This window comes from Aplidium turbinatum, chromosome 13, assembly GCF_918807975.1.
Source record: "Aplidium turbinatum chromosome 13, kaAplTurb1.1, whole genome shotgun sequence".
NCBI classification, from domain to species: Eukaryota; Metazoa; Chordata; class Ascidiacea; order Aplousobranchia; family Polyclinidae; genus Aplidium; species Aplidium turbinatum.
The window spans coordinates 11069350-11095804 of record NC_137484.1 but is presented as its reverse complement, the minus strand read 5'-3'; the positions used below and the strand labels follow the sequence as shown (position 1 = coordinate 11095804).

General features: G+C 37.4%; 3 protein-coding genes and 1 long non-coding RNA gene across 4 annotated transcripts; 3 read left to right on the top strand and 1 right to left on the bottom strand.

The window, feature by feature from the left end:
- Nucleotides 1–1044: 1044 nt before the first annotated feature.
- LOC145781639 (uncharacterized) lies at nucleotides 1045–3117 on the top strand. Its single transcript, XM_082593314.1, has one exon. The coding sequence runs from the start codon at nucleotides 1045–1047 to the stop codon at nucleotides 3115–3117; it is 2073 nt and encodes a 690-aa protein (XP_082449440.1).
- An 8033-nt stretch (nucleotides 3118–11150) lies between these two features.
- Nucleotides 11151–11816, top strand: LOC145781638 (zinc finger BED domain-containing protein 5-like). Its single transcript, XM_082593313.1, has one exon. The coding sequence runs from the start codon at nucleotides 11151–11153 to the stop codon at nucleotides 11814–11816; it is 666 nt and encodes a 221-aa protein (XP_082449439.1).
- Nucleotides 11817–12283: 467 nt separating this feature from the next.
- Nucleotides 12284–12908, top strand: LOC145782604 (zinc finger BED domain-containing protein 5-like). The gene has a single exon (XM_082594414.1). The coding sequence runs from the start codon at nucleotides 12417–12419 to the stop codon at nucleotides 12906–12908; it is 492 nt and encodes a 163-aa protein (XP_082450540.1). The 5' UTR covers nucleotides 12284–12416.
- A 2674-nt stretch (nucleotides 12909–15582) lies between these two features.
- LOC145781796 (uncharacterized) lies at nucleotides 15583–16842 on the bottom strand. Its single transcript, XR_014290779.1, has 2 exons — nucleotides 16729–16842; nucleotides 15583–16196 (listed from the first exon to the last, which is right to left on the bottom strand). It is a non-coding gene; the product is annotated as an uncharacterized LOC145781796 (long non-coding RNA).
- Between the last annotated feature and the right edge of the window lie 9613 nt (nucleotides 16843–26455).

Sequence of the window (26455 nt, the reverse complement as noted above, 5' to 3'; positions counted from 1 at the left end):
GATTGCAGGTCAGGTCATACAGACGATTTTAAAAGCGGTACCGTTTGTGTTATTACGCAATAAGAATAAGTCGGGTAATAATGTGATGACTGACATTTTAAACCTGATCTGATATCACCTGAAATTAAAAAAAGCCCTATCACTAAACGACCTTAGCTGCCGTAGAGCGACAAAAAATAAAACCAAACCATAACATTATTATTATTTTTTTTCTCAATAACATTTGTTTTGCACCAAAATTTTAATTGCTGTTTTTTTTTAAAAGTTGATTTGGTCAGAAAGGTCATTCACGTACCGTAGGCTACTGCACTATAGTTTGAAAAAAATTAATTCAACTATGGGAAACTCCCAGTGACGATCGGTGAGGGAAAGCAAGGAAAGCAGTGTTTACCATGATCAAAAACTATGCAAAATATAATGACTGAATTCTAGGTTTAACTTCTTAATATTTTTATCACGTCTATTTTAACTTGAAAATGACTGTATTCGTGACTAGAATTACTCGTAACGCTTGTGAGTAGTCTAAGTTCTCACCAAACCGCATGTCTTGCCTATAAATGCCAATTAACGCAAATGCTCCTGTCAGAAACAACCACTGAGGCTTCAGGGAAGCAACTATCAAAGTTGCTTTCACCAGGTTCAAAAATGTCAAAAAACGCCCTTCGTTTTATTCAATCCTCACTCGTTTTGCAAAACGTCACCAGCTGCTTAGCCAATCAGATGTGTTATGGTTAGAGTTGCTTTCCCAGTGACGTCTGTGGTACTCGATTTCGGACGTTTCTGTCCTGAAGCGCTTTGCGCTGACGCTGATTAATTTGTACGCTTACTTTGTTTGCCACAGTTGAGTTCTGTCTTGTGTACTGAGCTGCAGTTGCTTTGTTTAGTTTAACCTTTAGTAGAAGTGTTGTTTGTTGAGTTTTGTGAGTTAACCTTATTGTGTTTTAGGTTTATGCAACTTCTTAGTTAATTAAAACCAACTTTGTTTGTGTGACTAAATGTATGGTATTACAACTTAATTAACTAAGATTAGCGGCAAAGCTGGCTATGGATAAAGTGCTGAAACCTGCAAGGTTTGATGTCAGCCCGAATACTCAAGATGCAGCAAAACTGTGGCGACACTGGCTTGTCACGTTTGAAAACTTCGTTGCTACTTTGCCGTCAGAGAACCTGAACAAATTGAATGTACTCATCAATTACGTAGCAGCCGATATTTACGACTTGTTCAGCGAAGCTACTACCTATGAAGACGCCTTAAGAGTTCTTAAGGCAGCTTTCGTTAAAACACCTAATGAAATTTTTGCGAGACATGCCTTATCCACTTGTAAACAGCTTCCAGAAGAGTCCTTGGATGAATTTTTTCAAATTCTGAAGAATATGAGTAAAGATTGCAATTTTCAACAAGTAACTGCCACTGTTCACAGAGATGAGGCCATTAGAGATGCTTTCATAAGCGGTATTTTAAATAGTAGTATTCGACAACGTCTCCTTGAAAATCAAACGCTAACACTTGCAAACGCATTTGATCAAGCGAGGGTTTTAGATGTAGCACGAAAAAGCTCGGAATGCTACAGAAGTCAGGATGTCGGTTTGTCGATCAATACATCATGTGTTGAAAAAGAAGAGTTTACTTTAGCCGCAACGCTTAATCAAAATGGCCGCCCAGTGGCATTTTTTTCCAGAACTTTGCAAGGATCCGAACTGAAACATTCAGCAGTTGAAAGAGAGGCAGCCGCCATTATTGAATCCGTTCGGAAGTGGAAACACTATCTCACAGGCAAACGATTTACTTTAATTACTGACCAGAAGTCAGTTGCCTACATGTTTGACACAAAGCACAAAGGTAAAATTAAGAACGATAAAATCATGAGATGGCGCATTGAACTTTGTACTTATGATTTCGATATCATCTATAGATGTGTGAAAGAAAACGTTCCAGCTGACACACTTTCTCGTATTAAATGCATGACACTGAGTAAAAATACCTTGAAAAGTTTACATGATTTTCTTTGCCATCCAAGTGAGACGCGCATGGCCCACTTTGTGAAAATTAGAAATTTACCTTTCTCACTCGATCAAATTCGCGATGTTATCCGATCCTGTAAAACTTGTTGCGAGTGTAAGCCCCGTTTTTATCGACCCAACGCAATGCATTTGATAAAGGCTACTCAACCTTTTGAAAGACTGAGTATGGATTTCAAGGGACCCTTACCGTCTACTAATAAAAATCGATTTATACTAGTAGGCTTAATATGTGATGAGTACTCCAGATTTCCATTTGCTTTCCCTTGCAAAGACACAAGCACTAAAAGCATCATTATTCATCTTCAAAAACTTTTTTCCGTGTTTGGAATGCCAGCTTATGTGCATTCGGACCGAGGATCAGCGTTTATGAGCAAAGAACTGAAACGTTTCTTTCATGAAAAAGGTATCGTTACAAGCCGAACCACAAGTTTTAACCCCACTGGAAACGGTCAAGTTGAACGTATGAATGGGACCATATGGAGAGCGATCACTTTAGCCCTTAAAACGCATGGACTGCCGAATAATTGTTGGCAAGACGTGTTAGATAATGTACTTTATTCTATCCGCACGCTGTTATGCACAGCAACAAATCAAACGCCACATGAACGTCTTTTTGCATATCAACGCAGGTCAACAACTGGAACTTCCATACCTTCATGGTTGACGACGCCAGGCCCCGTTCTACTGAAACGTCACGTTCGAGCATCAAAATATGATCCACTGGCAGAGGAAGTAGAACTCATTGAAGCAAACCCCCAGTACGCTCATATACGATTCCAGAACGGCAGAGAGGACACAGTTGCTCTTAAAAACCTGGCCCCAACTTATGGTGAAGAAGCAGAGATAGCAGAACCAGAGTCACAAGAGAATACGAATGCTGATGTTTTCAACTGCTTTAATGATCACTCAAGTAATGACGAAATTCACCAAGAAGTTTCTGAGAACAAGGAAAATTCATCAAGCGGGCCTATTGTTTCAAGTCCCTCAGATACCGCTACACAAGTTGAAAACGACTCACAAGGAAAGACGGAGCTTCGGCGCTCGCAAAGAACAAAAAGACCTCCTGACCGATTCAACCCATCTAATTACCTGTAATTTCAGACTATCGTGATAATTTGGCAAAACATTTTAAGGAGGGAAGAATGTGGTACTCGATTTCGGACGTTTCTGTCCTGAAGCGCTTTGCGCTGACGCTGATTAATTTGTACACTTACTTTGTTTGCCACAGTTGAGTTCTGTCTTGTGTACTGAGCTGCAGTTGCTTTGTTTAGTTTAACCTTTAGTAGAAGTGTTGTTTGCTGAGTTTTGTGAGTTAACCTTATTGTGTTTTAGGTTTATGCAACTTCTTAGTTAATTAAAACCAACTTTGTTTGTGTGACTAAATGTATGGTATTACAACGTCAATGCGTACGTTCGCTAGAGCGGCTAAACTAACTCGTCAAAATGGTCTCTCGTCGCGGTACACAGCACAGCATCATAATGCCGAAAAGATTGTTGCTGTTTTTTGATGTCTCTTCGCCATGTACTTTAGCCTACTAGCTTTCATAGTCATGCCTTTGCCCTTTTTACAGCGTTGATATAACGTTACTTCGCCAATGAACGTTCTAGTGCGGATGCAATATTTAGTTCGTTAAGCTTCTATACGCAGGAGGCAAATTTATCCAGCTTTTTGTACAAATTGCTTGCGGTTGTAATGTTTAGGCCTAAGTGTTAGTTTTTGTAGTGTAGGCCTAACTGAATATCTGAGAATGAACATTCATGACGAATAAAATATTTAGACAACTATTATTCCATGTCTAACACAGGATTTTGGTCCTGCAACGTTAAAATTAAGATTGTTCATGACTTCTAAACATTAAATGGATGTATGATCACGACATAGGCGAAGCACAATTTGACAGATTTTAATTTTTGATTTGTTTTAGAAATGCTCTCAGAGCGCACCAAATTGGAAATGTTTTTCAAAAATTTCTGGGGGAGGACCCCCAGACCCCACGCTGGAAGTGTTGCCTTCGGCAACACGCCTTTGGGCTTCGCCGACGATTACGCCCTTCGTGCCTACTACCTTGCTGCAGCATATTTCCAAGTTGCTTTCCCAACGGTTTAAGCCGCCGAACGTTACTGGAAACTCCACTCTGTCAATCTCGGTAGTCGTCATCCGGCCAGCGTCAGTGCCGTGGTGTAAAGCCTCTACAGTCTACATTCTGCAATTATGCGAAAAACTGCAAGGATTCAGCTTTCAAAGAAGCTTTTCCAGTCCGAGGATAAAGATCAAATCAACGAATTCACCCAGCTTTGTATTTATTTGAGTGATCAATTCAAAAATGTAATGGACTTGGACTTCGTCTTGTTGAGGGATTGAGTATAGGCTTGCTACCGTAATTCCGAACCGGTGTTGGACGCACTAAGTCTGCAATGGTGGAGTGGGGCTACGACACGGGCCCTGTTGCATGTATCTGTGGCACCGAGCCCCAAACAGCGGACCACCTTCTTGTTTGCCCTCGGTTTGCCACCCGGTGCAGTAGGTGGGACCCAGTAGCGTATTTAGGAGGGAGGATAAGGGCGATGCCCCCCCCCTAATGATCAGGTAAAAAATAAATAAAAATATATAAGTTACAAATTAGGCTACTTTTTGCGATGCAATTTGCCAATATTATTCTGAGTTTCCAAATCAACTTCTAGTTTAATCTTGATTACAGTACCGTACCGTAAGTAAGTATTTAATTAAGCAAGCAATCACTAGTATACAATGCATACAGTGGCGGCTCGTCTAATGGTGCTGCAGCACCACAAATAAGCTCCTGCAAGGAGTGGCCGAGTGGTTAGCGCGTTGGGCTCGCAGTCGAGAGCCTGCATGTTCGACTCCAGCCACCCGCACTTGCTGTTGTTTCTCTGGGCAAGAAACTTAACGATAATTGCCTCTACCTAGTGATCGATTTCGAGTAATGGGTAGTACCAAATTTAAGTCATAAGTAAAGTAGACAACCGGAAACAGACATTGCCGTCGGCTGCAGCGTGGGTCAGGTGTATGTCGGAAGGCGTACATCGATGCATAGCGCTCAAGTCCGCTTTCCCGCAATGCAGGATAAAGATAAACAAACAAACAAACAAACAAACCTACACATAGGCTAGGCTACGTTGAATTCTACAATAGTGAATGTTAGAAGCTACGTAACTGTGTTGCAAGACCTAAAGGGCGATAATAGGTTTTTTCACCAACTTTCTGGCAAGGCATGCTCAGTTTTTGGCCAAGAAATCCGAATGCCCCGGAGAGCACCTAGACAACAACATCAACCTAACATTCCAGCTGAAACTGGGGAGATCTATTTTAAACGAACAGTTTTTCTTCCTTTTCTTGACAATTGCATGGCACTAATTCACGAGAGATTCAATGAGCACTGCTCGTTAGCTTTCAAAGTCAGCACATTTCTGCCTTCATTGTTGATTCATGAAGATGAGGACTGCCGATCGACGAAATTTTCGACTTCAACCATGAAAGGCTGGATGTTGAACCAAGCAATTGCTTTGCAGCTACCATTGAGTTGCAAAGATGGAGAGCAAATTGGCTTGCAGTTTCTGTGGATAAACGACCTGCGACTCTTGTGGATGCGTGTCAAGCTGCTGAACAACTCGGCACTAATCCGATTATCCATAAATTACTTCGAATCTTTGCTACGCTTCCAGTTACAACTGCCTCCAATGACCATGTTTCAGTTCACTAAAGTAGCCTACCGGTAGGCCTACCTGAAAAATTATTACCGCACGACCATGATACCGAGCCACGTTTGGATGGTCTAGCTCAGATGTATACAAGGATATTGTACTCGAGTATGATGCAGTCATTGATATAGTTGCCAAGTGCAGCCATCGCATGGAACTGTAAATTGTCATTGCAAATCACCGAGAATTTTCAAAAGGTATCGAGGTCGGAAGGACTAACTTATTGTTTATGTTCTGAAGTGATGATATCTTTTGTTGGTTCATTGATTGGAACAGTAACTTACTTCTGCGGATTCGCTCTTGATTTGGACTCCCTACCTGACAGTATTCTGACGATTGCATCTAACTTCCTCCCCCCGTTCTGACGCATCATATGACATTTTGGCAGAGGTGGGCAGTAGCGCGCTACTAGCGGCGCTACTTTTTTGGTAAAAGTAGTGGTAGCGGCGCTACTTTTTAGTTGGAGTAGCGGCTGCAGTAGCGGCGCTATTTTTATTCCAAAGTAGCGGGTAGCGGGAGAGGCGCTACTTTTTTCAGTCGCACTCCCGCTACTTTTTAATTCAAATTGAAAAAAAATGCTTGTTTTTTTTGCAATACTGGCGTGGTCAAGCAGCTATATAATTGGCTTGGTTGCAAAGTTTCGGTCTTTTCTAGCTGACGTCAACTTCTTCGGCGAATATCTCCGTGTGATGAAGCCTATCTGCCAGGCTTTAGACATTCTCCAGGGCGAGTCCAAGGCATATTACGGAGTCTTGCTTCCAACCATCACAATTTGCGGGAAGAAGTTGACCAAGATCAGTGATCTTGTGACCTGTGAGGAGTTGAAAGTGAAAGTCCTTGAAGGGGTGAAGAAACGATTGAGCAAGTGCTTCAACAACATGAAATGCGTTATGGCATCATGTCTTCATCCCTCCTTCAAGACGTCGTGGCTACAATTTCTGCACTACGTCTCCACGGATGATGCTGAAGCACTGCGAGAAAAAGCCAAGACAGATGTAATTCGACTTTTGCTGGAGACATCAAGCCAGGTTGATACCGAAAAGAGTGACACCACCACCAGTCATGACTCCGAGGATGTATTTTTTAGAGTGTTTGCGCCATCCCGTGAAACGTCGGTGCAGAAGGAAGCAACAATTGTGGACGCTTTTTTTTCAGACAAGAGCAAGTCCTTGAGCTTTTCGAATACCGAGTTAAAACATCTGTTCATTAAATACAACACCCCCATTCCTTCCAGTGCTGCGGTGGAGAGACTTTTCTCTGTTGGAAAAGATGTGCTTAAGCGAAAGCGGGCAGGACTTAGTGACTCTCATTTCGAAATGCTCGTGTTTTTGAAAGATGCGTAGCCTGACAATAAATTTCCCTTAGAATGTGTTTTCTATAACGACGTTAAAATGACAGCGTAAACGAATGATAACATTCGTTTTCAAGGTCATTTTTGCGTCACTTATAGGGACTTGAGTGTTTCCTAGTGTCATTTTAGACAAAAGTAGCGGAAGAAGTAGCGGTAGCGCGCGCTACTTTGGCCCAAGTAGCGGTAGCAGGTAGCGCGCTACTTTAAAAGTAGCGGGTGCCCACCTCTGCATTTTGGTATAGGCTACCCCCCTATTAAAAGGGTCAAGGAAGTCTAATTTTAACCCAAGTAGAAAAAATTTGAACCGATTAAAATATGTTATGTTTCTGAAATAAAATATCTGAACTTAAAATATGTTTCTGCTGATGGCTTCAAATCAAAGCATGAAAATATCACATGTGGTGTTCCTCAAGGATCTGTACTTGCACCATTGCTTTTTCTGCTTTACATAAATGATTTGCCTCTTATAACAACTTTCGATTCTCAGCTATTTGCTGATGACACTGTTTTTTTTACTTCAGCAACATCTATTTTGCAATTGCAGCAAAGCACTGAAATTGAGATGCAGCGTATCACTGATTGGTTCAATGCAAACAAATTATGTATCAACTACTCCAAGACATTTTACATGTTACTTGAACGAAAAGGAGGGTCAACTTCAAAACTAAATGTAGTCTTAAACAACACAAAAAACAAACAACATCAAATATCTTGGCATATTTCTTGATGACAAACTAAGTTGGAATTATCACATTGAAGATCTATCTGGGAGATTGGCAAAAATATCTGGAATATTTTATAAAATTAGAAACTACACAAACAAACAATGCATGTTAACACTGTACTATGCTTTTGCACGATCAATAATACAATATGGCATTTTATGTTGGGGTTCAAGCACACAAAAACTGCTCAAGAAAATTTCGACAATGCAAAATCTAATCATTCGCACAATAACCTTTAGCAACAGAAGAGCAAAACTTTCACTACTGTACCAAGATCTCGACATACTTCCCATCACTAACTTGTATCAATTAGAAATTTCTAAATTTGTCTTTAAATTTAAAAATATGCTATTGCCAAGCTACTTTGAAACTTACTTTAAGGAAATTACTGAAGTCCATTGCCATGGCACTTTCGGATTGAACACTGTTGATACTACGTAGACCTAGGCCTACTACTCACGAACTGGTGCTAAGTACTATTTATTAACGGCTGTCATCTTATTAACTGTATTCAAGTCGGCCTATAAACTGACTGATTTTGTTAAGGTTTAAAGTTATATACTATGATTAGGCCTACTTTTAGTGTTCATGCTTCGTCTTTTATGCTAGCAGTTAGAAGTTGTTGTTTACCGGTATGCATAGTTTTTTTTTGTTTGTTTTTTTTTTTCCATAACTTACTACTTTTGTAGGGCATGACTTTTTTTTTGATATTTGAATAAAACCACAGGAATTCACTTGACTGTCGCAGCAGTAGCCTAAACAACTTTTTGTGTTCATTTTTTACGGAACTTAAGCTTATCCTGTTTTAACGCATATCTTGGTTTCAACGTAATGCCGATGTTTGACATTTGTCACATTAAAAACACGGGAAGCAGCTGACTCGATGACTATTATAGTCTTTCGCTGCTCTCTGTCTGTTGTAGATTCTAGTTATGGTGCCATTTTATTTGCATTGTCTATATTTTGTACCGTATATTTTTCTCGCAACAGACAAAATAAAAGGTTTCTCTCTCTCTCTCGATTAACAGCCAACCATTTTCACCAAATTTGAGCTTTCTGTGTAGGCTACTACCGTTGAGACTACCCCGTGTGTACTACTCCGAGACCCTCATTGGCATCCAGCCGCCAAGTCAGCCGCTACGCGGCTGACTGACACAATGTCTTGGCCCCCCCCTTAGAAATTTTCTAAATACTGGAACCTGTCAGTGTATAACTCCGTTGCGGAAGAATGTGTCAATCTGTGGTGTATCAACGAACTTTAGAAGACTCGATAGAAGAAGACCGTATGTTGGCGTTTTTAATAATGCCAAATTCGAGTAATTTGGCTGTTGTTTAATGTGTTTGGGCAGGTAATTTTTGGTTTGGCATGTTGACATTTTTTGGCGTGTTTTGAAGTTATCTTTTAGCGTTTTAAATAAAAGTTGAGAAAACTCCATTTTATTTATTTAAAGTATTTATTTACAAAAAATCAAGTTTGTATTGGCAATCCTATCTTCTCAGATTCTATTAGCCTATATTCATTTTGAGCCGATTTTTTTTACAAAACACCATCGCTATCTCATCTGATTGCCAGCTGATTTTATTGGTACGGTACCGGTAAGTCTATGTTGTTTGTTAGTTAGGGTATAACGCAAAATAACTGACAAGAGAAAGATAGCTTACGCCCAAAACATAACAAATGTTTGCCTATACAGTAAACCTGCTTATTAAACCCACAGTTAATAGACCCACCCTCTTATTAAGTTCAGTTTGGTTCGGTCCAGGATTATTGAATGTAGGCTATATGAGTGGCAAAGAATAGTCCCTCGCTTAATAAGTCCCAAAGAATAGTCCTAAAATCGTCTGGTCTCGTCGTGGCCTTAATAAGTGGGGGCTACCAAAAACAAATTAAAAAATAATATGTTGGGTAGGTAGATAAAAAAAACAAAAAACAATTGATCTTGGATTATGGCATAATTACTATAGTAAAAGCTCAAGTGAAGATACTGATGAAGCTTTTGTTGAGGTTTTTAAGGTACCAAGCATGCAATATGGTTTCTTTTTTGAGGATGGCACCTATATATTGTCAGCTGCTTGGCCGTACCATAAACATTTCGTACCGTCAGTTTGTACTTTGAAAAGATCGAGAAAAAAAAATTAAAAAAGCCGCTGATCGCAGTTTCCGCAAACATTTTAAAACTTTCTGCAAACAAACAAACTCTTAGGATCATTACCAGAAATTTTAAAATGTTTGCGGAAACTCCGATCAACCCTAACCTTTTTAAAATATTTGCGGAATCAGCGACTTCAGCAAACTTTTAGGATCATTACCGGAAATTTTAAAATGTTTGCGGAAACTGCGGAAAAACGGAAACTGCGATCAGCAACTTCGGCTTTGTTCTGTTTTTTCTCTCGATCTTTTCAGTTTGTTTGCGGAAACATCCTAACCCTTTTAAAATGTTTGCGGAAACTGCAATCAGCGACTTCGGCAAACTCTTAGGATCATTACCGGAAATTATAAAATGTTCGCGGAAAAACGGAAACTGCAGTCAGCGATGCTTTATTTTTTTCTCTCAATCTTTTCAGTTTGTTTGTTAGCGGATACCGATACAATTCAATTTATTTTTCTTTGTCGTAAAACTACAGCAATGATAAAGTTACCAACAGTTTACGGGAATAAAACCAACAAAAGGAAACGGATACCAAAAGGAAAAAGATACCTAACCAATACTCCGAATCCAATTCCTTCACCCTTTTAAAATGTTTGCAGAAACTGCGATGAGCGACTTCGGCTTTTTTTAATTTTTTTTCTCGATCTTTTCAAGGTACGAACTGACGGTACGAATTGTTCATGGTACGATTTTGGTTGCACCCCTCCAGAGCAAGCAGCTGTGTACTGTGTAAGCCAGGGGTTCCCAACCGGTGGTACGCGTACCACTAGTGGTACGCGGGAGCTTTTCAGGTGGTACGCGAGCAGCTCTCCGTTGCATGCGATATGTAGTAGTATTGTCAAATAAAGTAGGCCTATTGCAACAATTATTTAATTTTGAGTTTCTAAAATATGCGAACAACAGTTTTATTTCTTTCCGTACTAAATTCTCTGCACTCAGTGAGCTACTTTTGTCGATCTTGCTCCCTGCTGTCATTGTTATTAATACAATGCTGCTGTGCAAACTTAATGGTGTCTGTGACGAAGCTATTATGTGTGTATTGTGAATGGTGTCTGTGACGAAACAATTACGTGTGCAATGTGGTCTGTGCAATTGCAGAATTGCGTTTATTCTGATGTTGGTTTTCCGACGTGTAGTGGCTGAATCCTGAACAGCATTACATTTTTGTCTAAATATTTGAAAATGTCGAAGCGAAAGTATAGCGCAGATTATATTAAGTATGGCTTCATTGCTATTCAACATCGTGGAGATAGCTTACCTCAGTGCGTGATCTGTATGAAAACCCTTTTAAATGCAGCTTTGAAACCAAGTTTGCTTAAGCGGCATCTTGAGTCCAATCATGCAGATCAGATGAATCGAGATAAGAGTTATTTTGAGCGACTTGGGGAGAACGTGAAGCGACAGCGCATAGATCACACAGGCCAGTTTTACCGAAATAATGCCGGAATTGTGAAGGCATCCTATGAAGTATCTCTTCTGGTGGCCCAAAACAAAAAAGCTCATGTCATTGCGGAGTCACTTGTTTTGCCAGCAGCAAAGATATTAGTCAGAAATTTGATTGGAGAAGATTCAGTGGCAAAGTTGGATAGTGTATCGCTTTCTAACAATACTGTGAAACGACGCATCGAGGAAATGTCAGTTGATATCACTGACCAAGTGATTGCAGGAGTAAGAGATTCGAAGTTTGGATTTGCCTTACAACTTGATGAATCCACAGATGTCACAAACTGCTGCCAACTGCTTGTCTACGTCCGCTTTACACAAAACGATGCTGTAAAAACGGAATTATTGTTGAATCATGAGGTGTCCACTACAACAAAAGGAAAAGATATTTTCAACTCTGGATAATTTTTTCAAGGAAAATGATCTGGATTGGGGAAATCTTGTCGGATGTACGACAGATGGGGCTCCCTTTATGCTTTATGAAAGTCTGGATTTCAAACCCATGTCAAAGCTGTGTCACCTCGTGTCATAAGTGTTCACTGTTTCATACACAGGTTTGCTCTTTGCACAAAGGTTCTTCCTGCAAAGTTGTTAATGTGCTTGAACAGGATAGTCAAAATCGTAAATTTTGTTAAAACTTCAGCTTTAAATACTCGATTGTTTAAGGTTCTTTGTGAAGATCTCGGCTCAGACCACACTTGTCTCCTCTATCACACAGAAGTGCGTTGGCTCTCTCAAGGAAATACAACTAAACGTCTTTTTGAAATGAGGAATGAACTACTTTTATTTTTCCAACAGAAAGACCATGAATTTCAAAACGATCTGGAGGATGAGGAATTCATTGCAAGATTGGCTTATTTGTCAGATATATTTGAAGCTTTCAATCATTTAAATCTGTCATTTCAAGGGCAAAACTGCACTGTCGTAGACTTTGTTTCAAAACTGGGAGCTTTTATCCGAAAGGTGGAATTATGGAGGAAAAATGTGGAAAACAAGCGCTATGGTATGTTTAAATTTCTGTCAGCCCTTGAAATGGAAATCAGTGATGACATTTCCAGAGAAATTACCCAGCACCTCTCGCTGCTAACTGCTGAATTGCAGCATTACTTTCCAGATACCACAAGCTGCCCATACATCACAGATCCTTTCTCAGTGGACCCAGCCGACCTACCTGTCGGTGCAGGAGAACAAGAGGAACTGATAGACATGCAGGAGGATCAGACAGCAAAAAAACAACGCAAAGAATGTTCTGCAATAAACTTCTGGCTTAATATGGCTTCTTCATACCCAACGCTAGCTTCCCACGCTGTTCCACAACTACTGGTTTTTCCTTCTACTTGGGAATGCGAGCAGGGATTTTCTATTCTAATGAACATCAAATCAAAGAATCGTAACCGACTAAGTGCCCCTGGACATGACTTCAGATGTGCTATTAGCAAAGTTATGCCACGCATCGATCAACTGGTGAAAGATAAACAAAAACAAAAATCTCATTAAATTTAGTTGTATTGTGTTTAGTTGTGTCTTTTTCTTTGTTATTCTGATGCGTTCTGTGCTGTGTGGTGTAATGGACTAGGGTATGTGATGTTTTGTTGGTAATTTTGCTACTTTCGTTGACTTTACATCCAGATTCATCATATTGCAAATAATTTGATATTGGATCAAATTAGTTGTTTTAAAATAGTGGTACGTGTTGACAATCCATGGTGGCTAAGTGGTACGAGAACATAAAAAGGTTGGGAACCCCTGGTGTAAGCTATTGAGAAAATAACTAACCAATATTTTTCAACAGTCAAGTTTATTGTAGTTTTGATGACGACATAATCCGAATGGTAGCAAAAGACCCTCAGCTTTCATCTAGTCAGCCACCACCCCATAACAATCAATCTAATAACACATTCAGTTCATTTATATGCACAGGTGTGCAGGTGCAGACACACTACTGCAATGAAAGAAAAGGGTTTTGCCACAGACCAGACATTAAGAGGAAGCCATTGTTGGTTTCTGTCTCTTACCCTCAGACTGAGAAAGCCAAGGATAAAGATTATAACTAATGGCTAATAACCTACCGTATGTGTTGAATGCATCGTTTGTTGAAGTTACAAAAATCATTCTATTTGTAATCAAGGTTTATGGATCACTAGGAGTTTTTGCAGTTCTAGCTGATTTAATTTATTTTTTAATTACTTAACTGTATCTAAATTTAAAATTGGCAATGGCCCAAAACACAGTTAAAGAAGAAATCAAAAGGATTCTGGCCACTACAAACATATTAGATGAAGTAATATCAGAGAGAAAGACATTACCCATTGAAACATGCATCAAGCAAGACGAAGCTCTCATGGATGAGATAGCTCAAAAACTGGTAAAACATCTTCTTGGAAATAAAGTATTTCAACAACAGATGGAAAATCAAATAAATGCTTCTGTCAAAGAAAAAAGTGCTCAACTGGACAACAAATTTAAAGAAGTTGAAAGAAAACAAGAAGAATTAGAACAATACTCAAGAAGAAATTGTATCTTGATACATGGAATGCCAGAAGAAAGGAAAATACTGACAAGATTGTAGAAAAATTTTTAAAAGAAAAATTGGACATCACCATCACACAAAAAGATATTGACAGAAGCCATAGGCTAAAAGCAAAGCCAAACCATTGCAGACCTTTAATTGTCAAATTTACAAACTATCACATAAAATATATGGTGTATTCTCAGAAACGAAAATTAAAAGGAACCAAACTTCTGATCACTGAGTCGCTCACAACTCAAAGACTGAAATGCATCAGAATATTAGAAACAAAAAGGCAGGAAAAAGAAATCCATTCGTACTGGACAACAGATGGGAAAATATTTTACACCAAAGCAAAAGACAGCAGTAAGAAAATTTTTATGCCCTTCAACATTGAAAATCGTGAGCTTTAAATTTCTTTTTATGATAGACATGATACATTATTTACATATTACTGATGAAAAATCAGTTAGTACTCTCTGATACTGTTAAGTGTTTCTAAAGTATTCTTTATACCGCAAAACAAAACAAGGTTTTTACTTAAATGACACCTCACTTATGCCATGTATGTCAGAAATCTTGTAAAAGAAACCAGAATTCAATTTGCTGTGACATATGTGATCAGTGGGCACACTTGAAGTGCATATCTTTAACTTTGCCACAATTTAAAAAACTTGGAGCCTCTGATGAGCCATACTACTGTAACAAATGCATGTCATGCATTATTCCTTTTAATAACATATCAAATCTAGACCTAACTACACTTAATAATGATAAACCTTACAAGGTAAATGAGCTTTTGCGTGATCAAAGCCAAAGTTATTGTGAAATCAAGGATCTATCTTCAAAGATAAATGTCTATGAAAAGAATCAACTGTTATTACTCCATGTGAATATGAGAAGCTTAGTTGCTAATCTTGCAAAACTAGAATCATTGCTCACTGAAATGCCAAGGCTACCAGATATAATTGCCGTATCAGAAACCTGGCTTAATGATAATCGTACTCAGTTTGTCCAGTTGCAGGGATACAATTTTATTTGTTCTCACAGTACACATGCAGACCCTAAATCAGTAGCAGGTGGTGTGGGAATGTACATAAACCATTCAATAACATATAATCAATTGGACAATTTTGGTTTAAACATAAAAGGTTGTGAAGAATTGTGGGTAAACATACCAGCAACAAATAATAGGCACTGTTTATTTGGTGTTCTTTACAGACATCCTCAACATAAACTTGATGAATTTCAAATGAAACTCTGTGAATGTATTGACACAATAAATAACCTAAACAGGAACTACTATATATGTGGTGACATTAACATTGATCTTTCAAAAAAAGATGTTAACTCATCTGTCAAGGCCTACTCTGATACACTTCTCAGTTGTGGCTGTCAGCAACTAGTGGAGACTCCTACCCGAGTAACCGCTAAAAGCTCAACTTTAATTGATCATTTTTACACAAATGACTTAAAAAATAAAATTATGTGCCATACTTTGCTACATGACATTTCTGATCATTTTCCAATTACAATTGCAATACAGTCAATGAAACCCAAAGAGGGGAAACATACTCATACAATTAGAGATACAAGAAATTTTTCGGCAGAAACGTTCTTATGTGATCTTGAGAATTCTCTTACAAATCACTGTACATTAGATCAATCAATCCATAATCAATTTAATGACTTTATAGATACATATAACGACATACTTAATAAACATGCACCACCTCGAATCTTGACAAGAAAAGAAAAAAAGCTCAAGGCTAAACCATGGATAACAAAAGCAATCTTAAACTCTATCAAAACCAAAAACAAATTATATTCCCTAAAAATAAAAACACCAACTGATACATCTGCTCATGATGCCTACAAAAAATATAGAAATTTGCTCACTCATATTAGGGAACGAGCAAAAAAGATGCATTACAACTTTTTAATTTCAGAGAGCAAACACAACACTGGAAAGACATGGGAAACCATAAATGATATTATTAAACACAAAAAGAAAAATGCAAAAATACCAAAAGAAATAATCAATCTTAATAATGAAATCTTATCTGAACCAACACAAGTGAGCAATTGTTTCAATGATTATTTCACTGAAATTGGTCCTTCAATGGCATCGAAGATTCCTTTGTCAACCACTGGGTCTCCACTAAATTTTCGAAGTGTTCCATATTCCTTTTTTCTGTCACCCATCACTGAAGAAGAAGTGCTTAAACATCTGAACAATTTGTCGTGCTCTAAAAGTACCGGCTTCAATGGAATACCTATGAAATTTATAAAGTTATCCTCATTAGTAATAGCACCCATCCTCACTAATCTATTCAATGAATGTATTAATCAAGGTGAATATCCTGACATCCTAAAAATTGCTCAAGTGACTCCTATACATAAAAATGGATCTAAAAAAAGCTGCAGCAACTACCGACCAATATCAATCCTGTCACCTTTTACAAAAGTATTTGAAAAATGCCTGTTTGACCAAATGCACAAATATCTAGCAAAAAAAGACCTTATTACACCTCACCAATTTGGTTTTAGGCCAGAGTATTCCACTTCACTTGCTGTTTCAAACATTTGTGATGACATTTTAGCAAATCTTGATAACAAAAAAACCACCTGTTCGGTATTTCTTGATCTTGCTAAGGCTTTTGATACAGTCGACCATACTATTCTCATTAAAAAAATAGAAAAATATGGGTTTCGAGGCCATTCCCAACAGTTGTTAAAAAGTTACATCAGCAACCGTCAACAATACACAGTTGTTAATGGTGTTCCGTCCACTTCTAGAAAAGTTACCTGTGGAGTTCCCCAGGGTTCAACATTAGGACCTCTCCTCTTTTTGTTGTATGTAAATGATCTGCCAAACTCAACAAAAATGACTGTTAAATTATTTGCTGACGACACAAATCTAATGATGGCAGACAAATGTGAGAATGACTTACAACAAAATGTGAACACAGAACTCGAAAAGGTTCTCACTTGGATGAAACTTAACAGGTTATCAATAAATTTTACAAAAACAGAATACATGCTTATTACAAACAAAAAACAAATAAGAAATGTTAACATTAAGATTGGGAGTAAACCAATTCAGCAAAAAGATCAAATCAAGTACCTTGGTGTCTATATTGATAATAAGTTAACGTGGAAACACCACATAGAACAAGTCTGTGGGAAAGTTGCAAAGGGTTCTTGGGCACTATTAAAACTGAGAGATTATGTGAATTCAGACACATTGACAACCGTTCATTATACTTTAATTTACTCCCACCTTCAATATTGCATTACTAGCTGGGGTAAAGCTTGCAACAAAGTTCTAGACCCTCTCAGAAAAATGCAAAAAAGAATAATAAGAATAATCACAAAAAGCGATTATAGAGCCCATACCAGTCCATTATTTTTTAAAATGAATATCTTAAAGCTGGAAAACATATGTACACTGGAAGTAAAAAAACACATGTTCAGAGTCTGCACTCTGCATGAACTTGTACCCTTCTGCCTACTGTGCATTGTTCACAAGTTCTTCACTCATCCACAACCATAACACTAGATATCAAGCAAACAATAATTATTTTGTTAAACGCACTAATACAGAATTTGGCAAAAAATCCATACAAGTATTTGGACCAGTGGTGTGGTCAGAGGTTCCAAGCAATCTCAAAAAGTTATCTTTTTATGATTTCAAAAACATAGCAAAGCATCAGCTTTGCAAAGTTATGATACTTGATAAGTGGGTCTTCATTTGGCCTAAGCTCTTACATTCAACAATGTCTATTGTCATGGTGTCCAGTGTCCACTGATTTTCATGATTACTATTTGTTGGAAAATCTCGCACACAATTTTATGAAGCTGACAATTAATTGTAAGCTACTAGTCGAAGTATTAGTCTTGTTTGTGTTTTCTTTTTTGATTGTAACTAATTTGGTTAAATTGTTGATTAGTTTCATAACTCAAATTATTCTTTCCAGGGTGGCAACTGACTAGTTGACCGTATGGTCGTTTCGTTGTCTCCCTATCAATAACAAAACCTCAACATTGTATGTATTATTGTTTTATGTCACTTTTGTGTTTTGTTTTTTGATAAATAAACGATTGATTGATTGATTGAATAATGCCAAAAATAACGTATAGCCTAGCCCAGGGATGTCCAATCTTTGTAGTGGGCCGCATTGTCACAGTTTTTTAAAATAATTCAATGGGCCGCAGAACCTATTAAATTTCAAGAAAAACGAGTACATAAAGTAATAATTAAAAACCATTAATTTCATCTTTGAAAATAGGAACAAATAACGCACACATAGAAAGAAACAAAAATTTATTTCTACAATGTTTTTGATATTGTTTTCCAGCTAAGATGTTATCAACATTTGCATTAAAGGACGTTGTCTTGATTCTTAAGATGTTTGCTAAGTGTTTGTCGGTCAGTCTGTTTCTTTCTGCAGTTTTTCATAGATGAAAATAACTGCTCGCAACAATACGTGCTGCCCACCATGCACAATAATATTCTGGACAAACTAACTAATTTATTAAATTACATGGATGTAATTCTTTATAAAATAAAGGAAGAGTGTGTTCTCTGGAGTGTGTGTTCTCTGGAAGAGGAAGTGTGTGTGTTGGAAGTGTGTGTCTTTGGAAGTGTGTGTTCTCTGGAAGAGGAAGAGTGTGTTCTCTGGAAAGTTTTCAAACTTTCTCGACTTTGCAGTTCAATCAGTTCAAGTTGGAATTCGGGTGGCGCTTTATCAGACTGAAATGAAACTGGGTCACTGAATAATTTTAATTCAATTTCAATCTTTTTGAAGTCGGAAAATCTGACTGTAACTTCTTCAAGCAAATCCTCAATTCTACAAGCAAACCGGTAATTCATATAACTTAGCATACTTTTCATGGGTCTGCTACTATTCGGTGAGTCCGATTCGGTGAGTCCGATTTGTTGAGTCTGATTCGGTGAGTTCCTAACCTCTAACCCCTAACCCTAAAACGGCAATGATAATTAGGCCACGGTACCCAATAATTAAAAAAAAAAATTGAAAAATCCCCCGTTAAGGGATCGGACTCACCGAATTGGACTCACCGAATTGGACTCACTGAAACGGGCCATTCCGACTTTTCATAGTTTACAGAACAGTCTTGAGCTCTTTCACATAGACTACAAAAATATACAGTGTGAGCCAGGCTTTCTGGGCCAGCTTTCAGTTGTGCTATGAAAAGTTTTAATTTTCTGGTAAAGCTAAGTTACTTATTTGCTCGAACATTGAAGTACACAACTGACCTTTCCCTTGTAAATGCAAATTGAGCTTAGCTAGCATTTCTGTGATGTCAACCAAGAAAGACAAATCATTCAACCATTTTTTCATTTTCTATCAAGTTCACATTTTGTTTCTTTCTCTCCATGAACTGTTTTATTTCGGGTAGCAATATTTGAAATCTTTTTAAGATGGCTGCTCTACTGAGTCATCGGACTTTAGATATAATCGGACTTATATATAATCCTATTGCTCCCATACTACCATTGCTACGCCCCTAAAAACTAACTGGTACATTTTAATTAGGCTATAAGATTCCAAGTTGAAAATACTACTTGGAGTGAAAATGATTAGCGGGCTGCACAAAAATCTCAGGTGGGCCGCAGGTTGGCATCCCTGGCCTAGCCTATCACCCTCAAAGGCTCATGACTCATTATGAGCTGGAGTTGAATTCGAAAGAAGTTTATAATGAAGAAGGATTAGGGTGCAACCTTCAACCCCTGAAAAAACCGAGAAAAAAATACAACAGAGCCGAAGTTGCTGATGGAGTTCCTGCAAACATTTCAAAACTTTTCCCTTGAAAATATCAAGATCGGAGCTGTATTGCATGACAGCCCCTATGTATGACTTTTGCTCATTGTGACGGAGCCTACCGTAACAGGAAAGAAGCAAGGCAGTGCGGAGCAATTGCATTGGGATTTTTTAGCTGTAGTAGCATCAATTAGTATCACAATGTAGGTAATCGGTGTTTTATAGCTAAGCTATAGGCTACGTAACGGTTCATTGATTATTCTTGCATATTATATTTTAAAACTTTTAGGATCATCACCGGTCAATACACAAATCAAATTAACATTGTAGCCCCTCCATTACAAATGATAACGAGCTGCCTCACTGGAATGATCTATTCTCACTTCCCACTCACATTTCTAGACAAAATTACAAAGAAAAAGTTACACTTATTTTGTGGTGGTCCGGAAAAATTCAATGATTAATTCCAAGTGAAAATTTTAAAATGTTTGCGGAAACTCCAATCAGCGACTTCGGCTTTGTTCTATTTTTTCTCTTGATCTTTTCAGAGGACAAAATCAGGGGACGAAGTGTTCTGGTGACGAAATAGATTGTATCTAAAGGATTTTGTTATAATAATAACGTATCAGATGTTGCAAAGCAGAATGCTTATCATCTTTCAGTTATATAAGGTAAACAAACTAATAAAGACAATGACTATATTGAAGTTAACAGTTAGTATCAACAGAGATACACACGCAAAAGTAGACAGCTATGTAATATCACTTGGGGTCAGAGATGTACGTATATGTCGCAAATTCTACGCCGCAGGCTTGCGGCGTAGACTTTTTGTTTACGCTAACGCTTGCGGCCATATTTTTTTGGATAGTTTGCGCTTGATGCTACGTCGTAAAGTTTTCACGTTTTTTTAGCGTCAACGCATACTTGTTAATGTATTTTTTTCACTACAACACGCCAATACCTTCCAGCGCTGTAGTTGAAAGAATGTTTTCAATGGGCAAAGACATATTGGAACCAAAACACAGTAAAATGTCAGATAAACACTTTCAGATGCGTGTGTTTCTTCGTGGAAATTCGAAATAAAACTTGTTTCGAGTGGTTTATACTGTGGAGCCATTCCGTGTCAATTCACACAGTCAAGAAAATCAACCTCTTCGATTTTTCTTAAATTTTACACACCTTTTCGCTATCCTATATGATGAACAACTGCAAAATTTGAGTGAAATTTATTGAGAAACACGAGAGTTATGAAGCATTTAGTTTGGGGGGGTCTGCCGAGGGGGCACATTTTTTTTATTTTTGGCCATGTTTGAGGCCTTATTACTGCTAAATTAAATTAGGTAAGAACCCAAATTTTTTACATGTGATAGTACTTCTGCCAAATATTGAAAAAACAACATTGTTCACATTGTCACTCTAAAAGGTCAAAAGTTATAGACATCCAAAGTTGGCCGTTTCTAGCTCTCGGCTAAAATTTTCCAAAATTTGAAAACCTTGCCAAGACCCTATTTTTGATTGGTTTTGGCTGAAATTTAGTAGAAATGTTGTTTACAGGATTCTCTATGAACTGAGAAAATTTCAGTACAAAATATTAAATGGGTTTTGAGGTATTTAATGTGAAACATGGGTCGAAATGAAAAAAAGCAAAAAGTGGGGTCCTTTTAATACCCCGGTTACCCATGACCCCAGTGAAAATTTGCACTGAATTTTTTTTTACATATTCACTAAGATATGACAAGTCTACCATGCAAAATTGATCCATGGTTCTCAATGTTTTCTTATAGAAAATATTCGTCAAAGTTTGGACAAAAACGCTAAAAATTAGAAATAAAAACTTTAAGGGGAGTAGGGGTGATCATTATTTTATCTTGCTATTGGCTATATAAAATGTTCTTGATGGCAGTAGCAATATTATGTGCTTGACAAACGACAATATAGACCTATAAATAAGTTTTGCAAGACGTTTTATGCATAAAGTTTAAGACATTATTATCTTTATGTGTTTTGGTTCGGAATGGCCCGTTTCGGCGAGTCCGATTCGGCGAGTCCGATTCGACTAGTCCGATTCGGCGAGTTCCCTATTCGGCGAGAGCCCTTTTCGGCGAGTGCCCTATTCGGCGAGTTTTTGAAATTTTTAAAAGGAAATTATCGGGTACCGTAGCCTAATCGCAATTGCCGTTTTTACATCGTTTTAACGTCGCTAAACGTTGAAATCGTGCAGAAAGGAATAAAAATAAAATGTTTGAACTATTAATTAAATTAAAATTCGTCATGTCAGTTCAGTTGTTTTTATTTCTGACCATCATATGAAAAACAATACACGTCAACATAGCAAAGGTGTAGAAAAAGGTAGAAGCGACAAAACGCGAACGTTAAAACGTGCTTGTGACCGAAGTAAGTTATTGAGTTGAAAGAAATTTGGCAAGGTTGCATCACCTTAAAAAAAATATAAGATATGAAGGAAAAATAAAACAAAGAAAATGTTACAAAAAAAATAATGTTTATGTCTATAAGTTAGTACTTTTGAATAGTTAAAATCATAGGCGCCTAACTATTTTTTTGGCCGTGGGGGCGAAAGCGTGTTTCAGCAGCAACGTAAATTCAGCGAAATGTCACGCAGATGGATGACGTAATTATGTCGTCACACTAGGATTGCTTTTATTGCCACACTCGGAGTTATCGCTACGTTCGACCTACCGTTAATTATTATAAACAAAGCTCGACCAAAACACATGCTATGCGTCTGCGTTGGCTAGCGGTTGATGGACTGCGACTCTTTAAGCTAAGCGCAACATAAAGTTTAGCAACGAACTAGATTTATTAGCATGAAACAAGAGATGAAAAGGTTTACTAAAAGGTATACTGTAAATGGAATGAAAATACTAACTTGATCATATGCTTGAAAATATACCTGTTGAAAGCAAAATCATTCATGTTTACATCAATTCAATAGCACGTCACCTTTAATAAATTTAAAAGTTGCTGACATCCGTAAACAGCTCTTGAAAATAGTTACAGAGAGACGTTTGATTAAGTTTTCGACTTGATATTGCTCCCTTTTCACTGCAATATCGCAACTTATGGCTGACCAGCTTTCAAGTTTTAATTCGCTGTAATACGCCCGTTTTCGTGTTGCAGATTGCGTTGCATTTTTAAGATAATGTATTCAGACGTTGAATCAATGTACAAATGAAATGTTATGCTAAATGGGTTCTTGAAACAAATCGTAGGGCTTCTGTGAATGTTTCTCAGTTTCAAAGTATCCTAGTCAGCAAAAGCTCCCTTTTCTACACGATTTCAACGTTTAGCGACGTTAACACGATAGGCCACACATTTGTTTAGCCTTTTCATTCTGTTACTACAATGTAAAAATGAATTGTGTTCTTGGAACAATTTTTTGCTGGTCGGTATAACTAGGCTACGGTACCCGATAATTTCCATTCAATCCAAGCTGTAGGCCACACATTTGTTGGTCCAAACTAATCATTTTAACTATTCAAAAGTACTAACTTATAGACATAAACATGATCTATTTTATTATTCTTTTGTAACATTTTCTTTGTTTTATTTTTCCTTCATATCTTAAATTTTTCTGAAAGTGTTGCGACCGTGCCAAATTTCTTTCAACTCAATAACTTACTTCGGTCACAAGCACGTTTTAACGTTCGCGTTTTGTCGCTTCTACCTTTTTCTACACCTTTGCTATGTTGACGTTTTTTGATATCATGATCAGAAAGAAAAACAACTGAACTGACATGACGAATTCAAGCACGTTTTAACGTTCGCGTTTTGTCGCTTCTACCTTTGCTATGTTGACGTGTATTGTTTTTCATATGATGGTCAGAAATAAAAACAACCGAACTGACATGACGAATTTTAATTTAATAGTTCAAACATTTTCTTTTTATTCCTTTCTGTACGATTTCAACGTTTAGCGACGTTAAAACGATGTAAAAACGGCAATTATAATTAGGCTACGGTACCCGATAATTTCCTTTCAAAAATTTCAAAACCTCGCCGAATAGGGCACTCGCCGAAAAGGGCTCTCGCCGAATAGGGAACTCGCCGAATCGGACTAGTCGAATCGGACTCGCCGAATCGGACTCGCCGAATAGTAGCAGACCCGTTTTGGTTACACTGTCCGATATCGTTTTGTTCAATCTTTTGGTATTAAATTTTCTTTAATTGCATGAAGAAGAAGAAGTATATAACATCAGAATGCCATGTTAATGCAAGCCGAAGAACCTGATAAGCTGACATACACAGACTATTTGGAAAATTGGTGTGTTCCATAATTCTAACAAAGAATGCATGATGAGTTTGTGCAATGATTGCTCTGGCAGAGAATGTTTGAAGAGCTACTTAATTGATACATTCAGCAACCAGTATGATCTTGATGATACTATAAGGGACAAGCAATGGGCTCATACTGATAGAACGACAATTAACTGAGCAGCTAAAAAGCCTGGATGACTTTATTGAATCATTGTGTGACACCTTTCTTGCTTTTATTTACTTATTTATTTGCATCAGGCTCAACTCAAGATGGTCAATATTACAATCAAACATAAAAAGTAGAAACAAAGCAGATACTCAGCTCCGAAGAGCTGAGTCGTAATGTACCAAATACAGCTTAGAAGACCCATCACTTCATTAGCAAATCACAATCAAGTTACTTGAAACAAAATTTAGCTGATGATGAAGTCGTAGTACTACTTGATTTTGCTGAGAACTACTCTACTCATTTATTGTCCAAGATGCCATGCAAGGGTTCCATTGGGACAACACTCCTGGCAACCCTTCACCCTTTTGTAATAGACTACAAAAAGATGGAGCTTTAACATTAAAAAATTTGGTTGCAATATCAGATCACTTGGAACATTCAACAAGCACAATGCATACATTCATTAACCAAATAATTCCAATTATCAAATCACTTGGTAATGTGAAAAAATGATCTATTTCAGCGATGGTGCTGCTTCACAATACAAAAACCGTAAAATTTTTATCAATCTTTGCCATCATTCAACAGATTTTGGAATTGAAGCTGAGTGGCATTTATTTGCTACATCTCATGGCAAAAGTCTATGTGATGGAGTTGGTAAAACCACCAAAAAATTAGCTGCATGTGCAGTGCAGTCGTGCAAGTCTTCACGCAGCAACCACCAACCAAATTCTCACACCACAAGATCTTTTTCAATGGGAGCAAGATCACATTTCTGGGTTTAAACATATTTGGGTTTCTTCAACTGAAATTCAAGACCTCAACACAAAATTTGAATTGGAAAAGCGATATGCATTGTGTAAAACAATAACAGGCACGAGATCACATCATACTTTTATTCCACAATCATGTGAGTCTTAGAAAATGCGTCGACTGTCAAATGATATTTCACATACCCTTGTGGATGTGGTACGAGGTCAATCACAACCCCCAGAAAATGATGCAAATGTAGGCCAATATGTGGCTTGCAGATATGATTTTGATTGGTACATTGGCATTATTTGTGAAAAAAGCTATGAAACGCAAGACTTCAATGTTCAGTTTATGATACTAAACAAAAGCAACAAATGTTTAAACTGGCCCAGACTATCAGACATCAACAAACATGCTGGATTCCATTTCATGACATTATTTGTTCAATTGCTGAGCCGAGTATCCATGGTTCTTCTGGACAACAATACAAACTGAGCAATGAAGATTATGACAAAATTTGCCATTTTGTTTACTGATAATGAGGACCACGTCTACATGGTATATATATATAGGCTCTACATTACAGTTGTCAAATATATAACAATTGCTAGAATCACAATCAAAAATACACTTCAAATGTTTTCTAGTATATATATATAGTTCAATATTGTTGTATTTTTTTTTGAATTTTTCGTTTGTAATTTTTAACGTTTTTCTCCAAACTTTGACGCATACTTTCTGTAAGAAAACACTGAAAACCATGGATCAATTTTGCATGGTAGACTTGTCACGTCTTAGTGAATTTGTGAACAAAATTTCGGCTTGCATTAACTTGGCATTCTGATGTTATATACTTCTTCTTCTTTATGCAATTAAAGAAAATTTAATACCAAAAGATCGAACAAAACGATATCGGACAGTGTAACCAAAACACATAAAGATAATAATGTCTTAAACTTTATGCATAAAACGTCTTGCAAAAATTATTCATAGGTCTACATTTTTATTTGTCAAGCACATAATATTGCTACTGTCATCTAGAACACTTTATATAGCCAATAGCAAAATAAAATAATGATCACCCCTACTCCCCTTGAATTTTTCATTTCTAATTTTTAGCGTTTTTGTCCAAACTTTGACGAATACTTTCTATAAGAAAACATTGAGAACCATGGATCAATTTTGCATGGTAGACTTGTCATATCTTAGTGAATATGTAAAAAAAATTCAGTGCAAATTTTCACTGGGGTCATGGGTAACCGGGGTATTAAAAGGACCCCACTTTTTGCTTTTTTTCATTTCGACCCATGTTTCACATTAAATACCTCAAAACCCTTTTAATATTTTGTACTGAAATTTTCTCAGTTCATAGAGAATCCTGTAAACAACATTTCTACTAAATTTCAGCCAAAACCAATCAAAAATAGGGTCTTGGCAAGGTTTTCAAATTTTGGAAAATTTTAGCCGAGAGCTGGAAACGGCCAACTTTGGATGTCTATAACCTTTGACCTTTTAGAGTGACAATGTGAACAATGTTGTTTCTTCACTATTT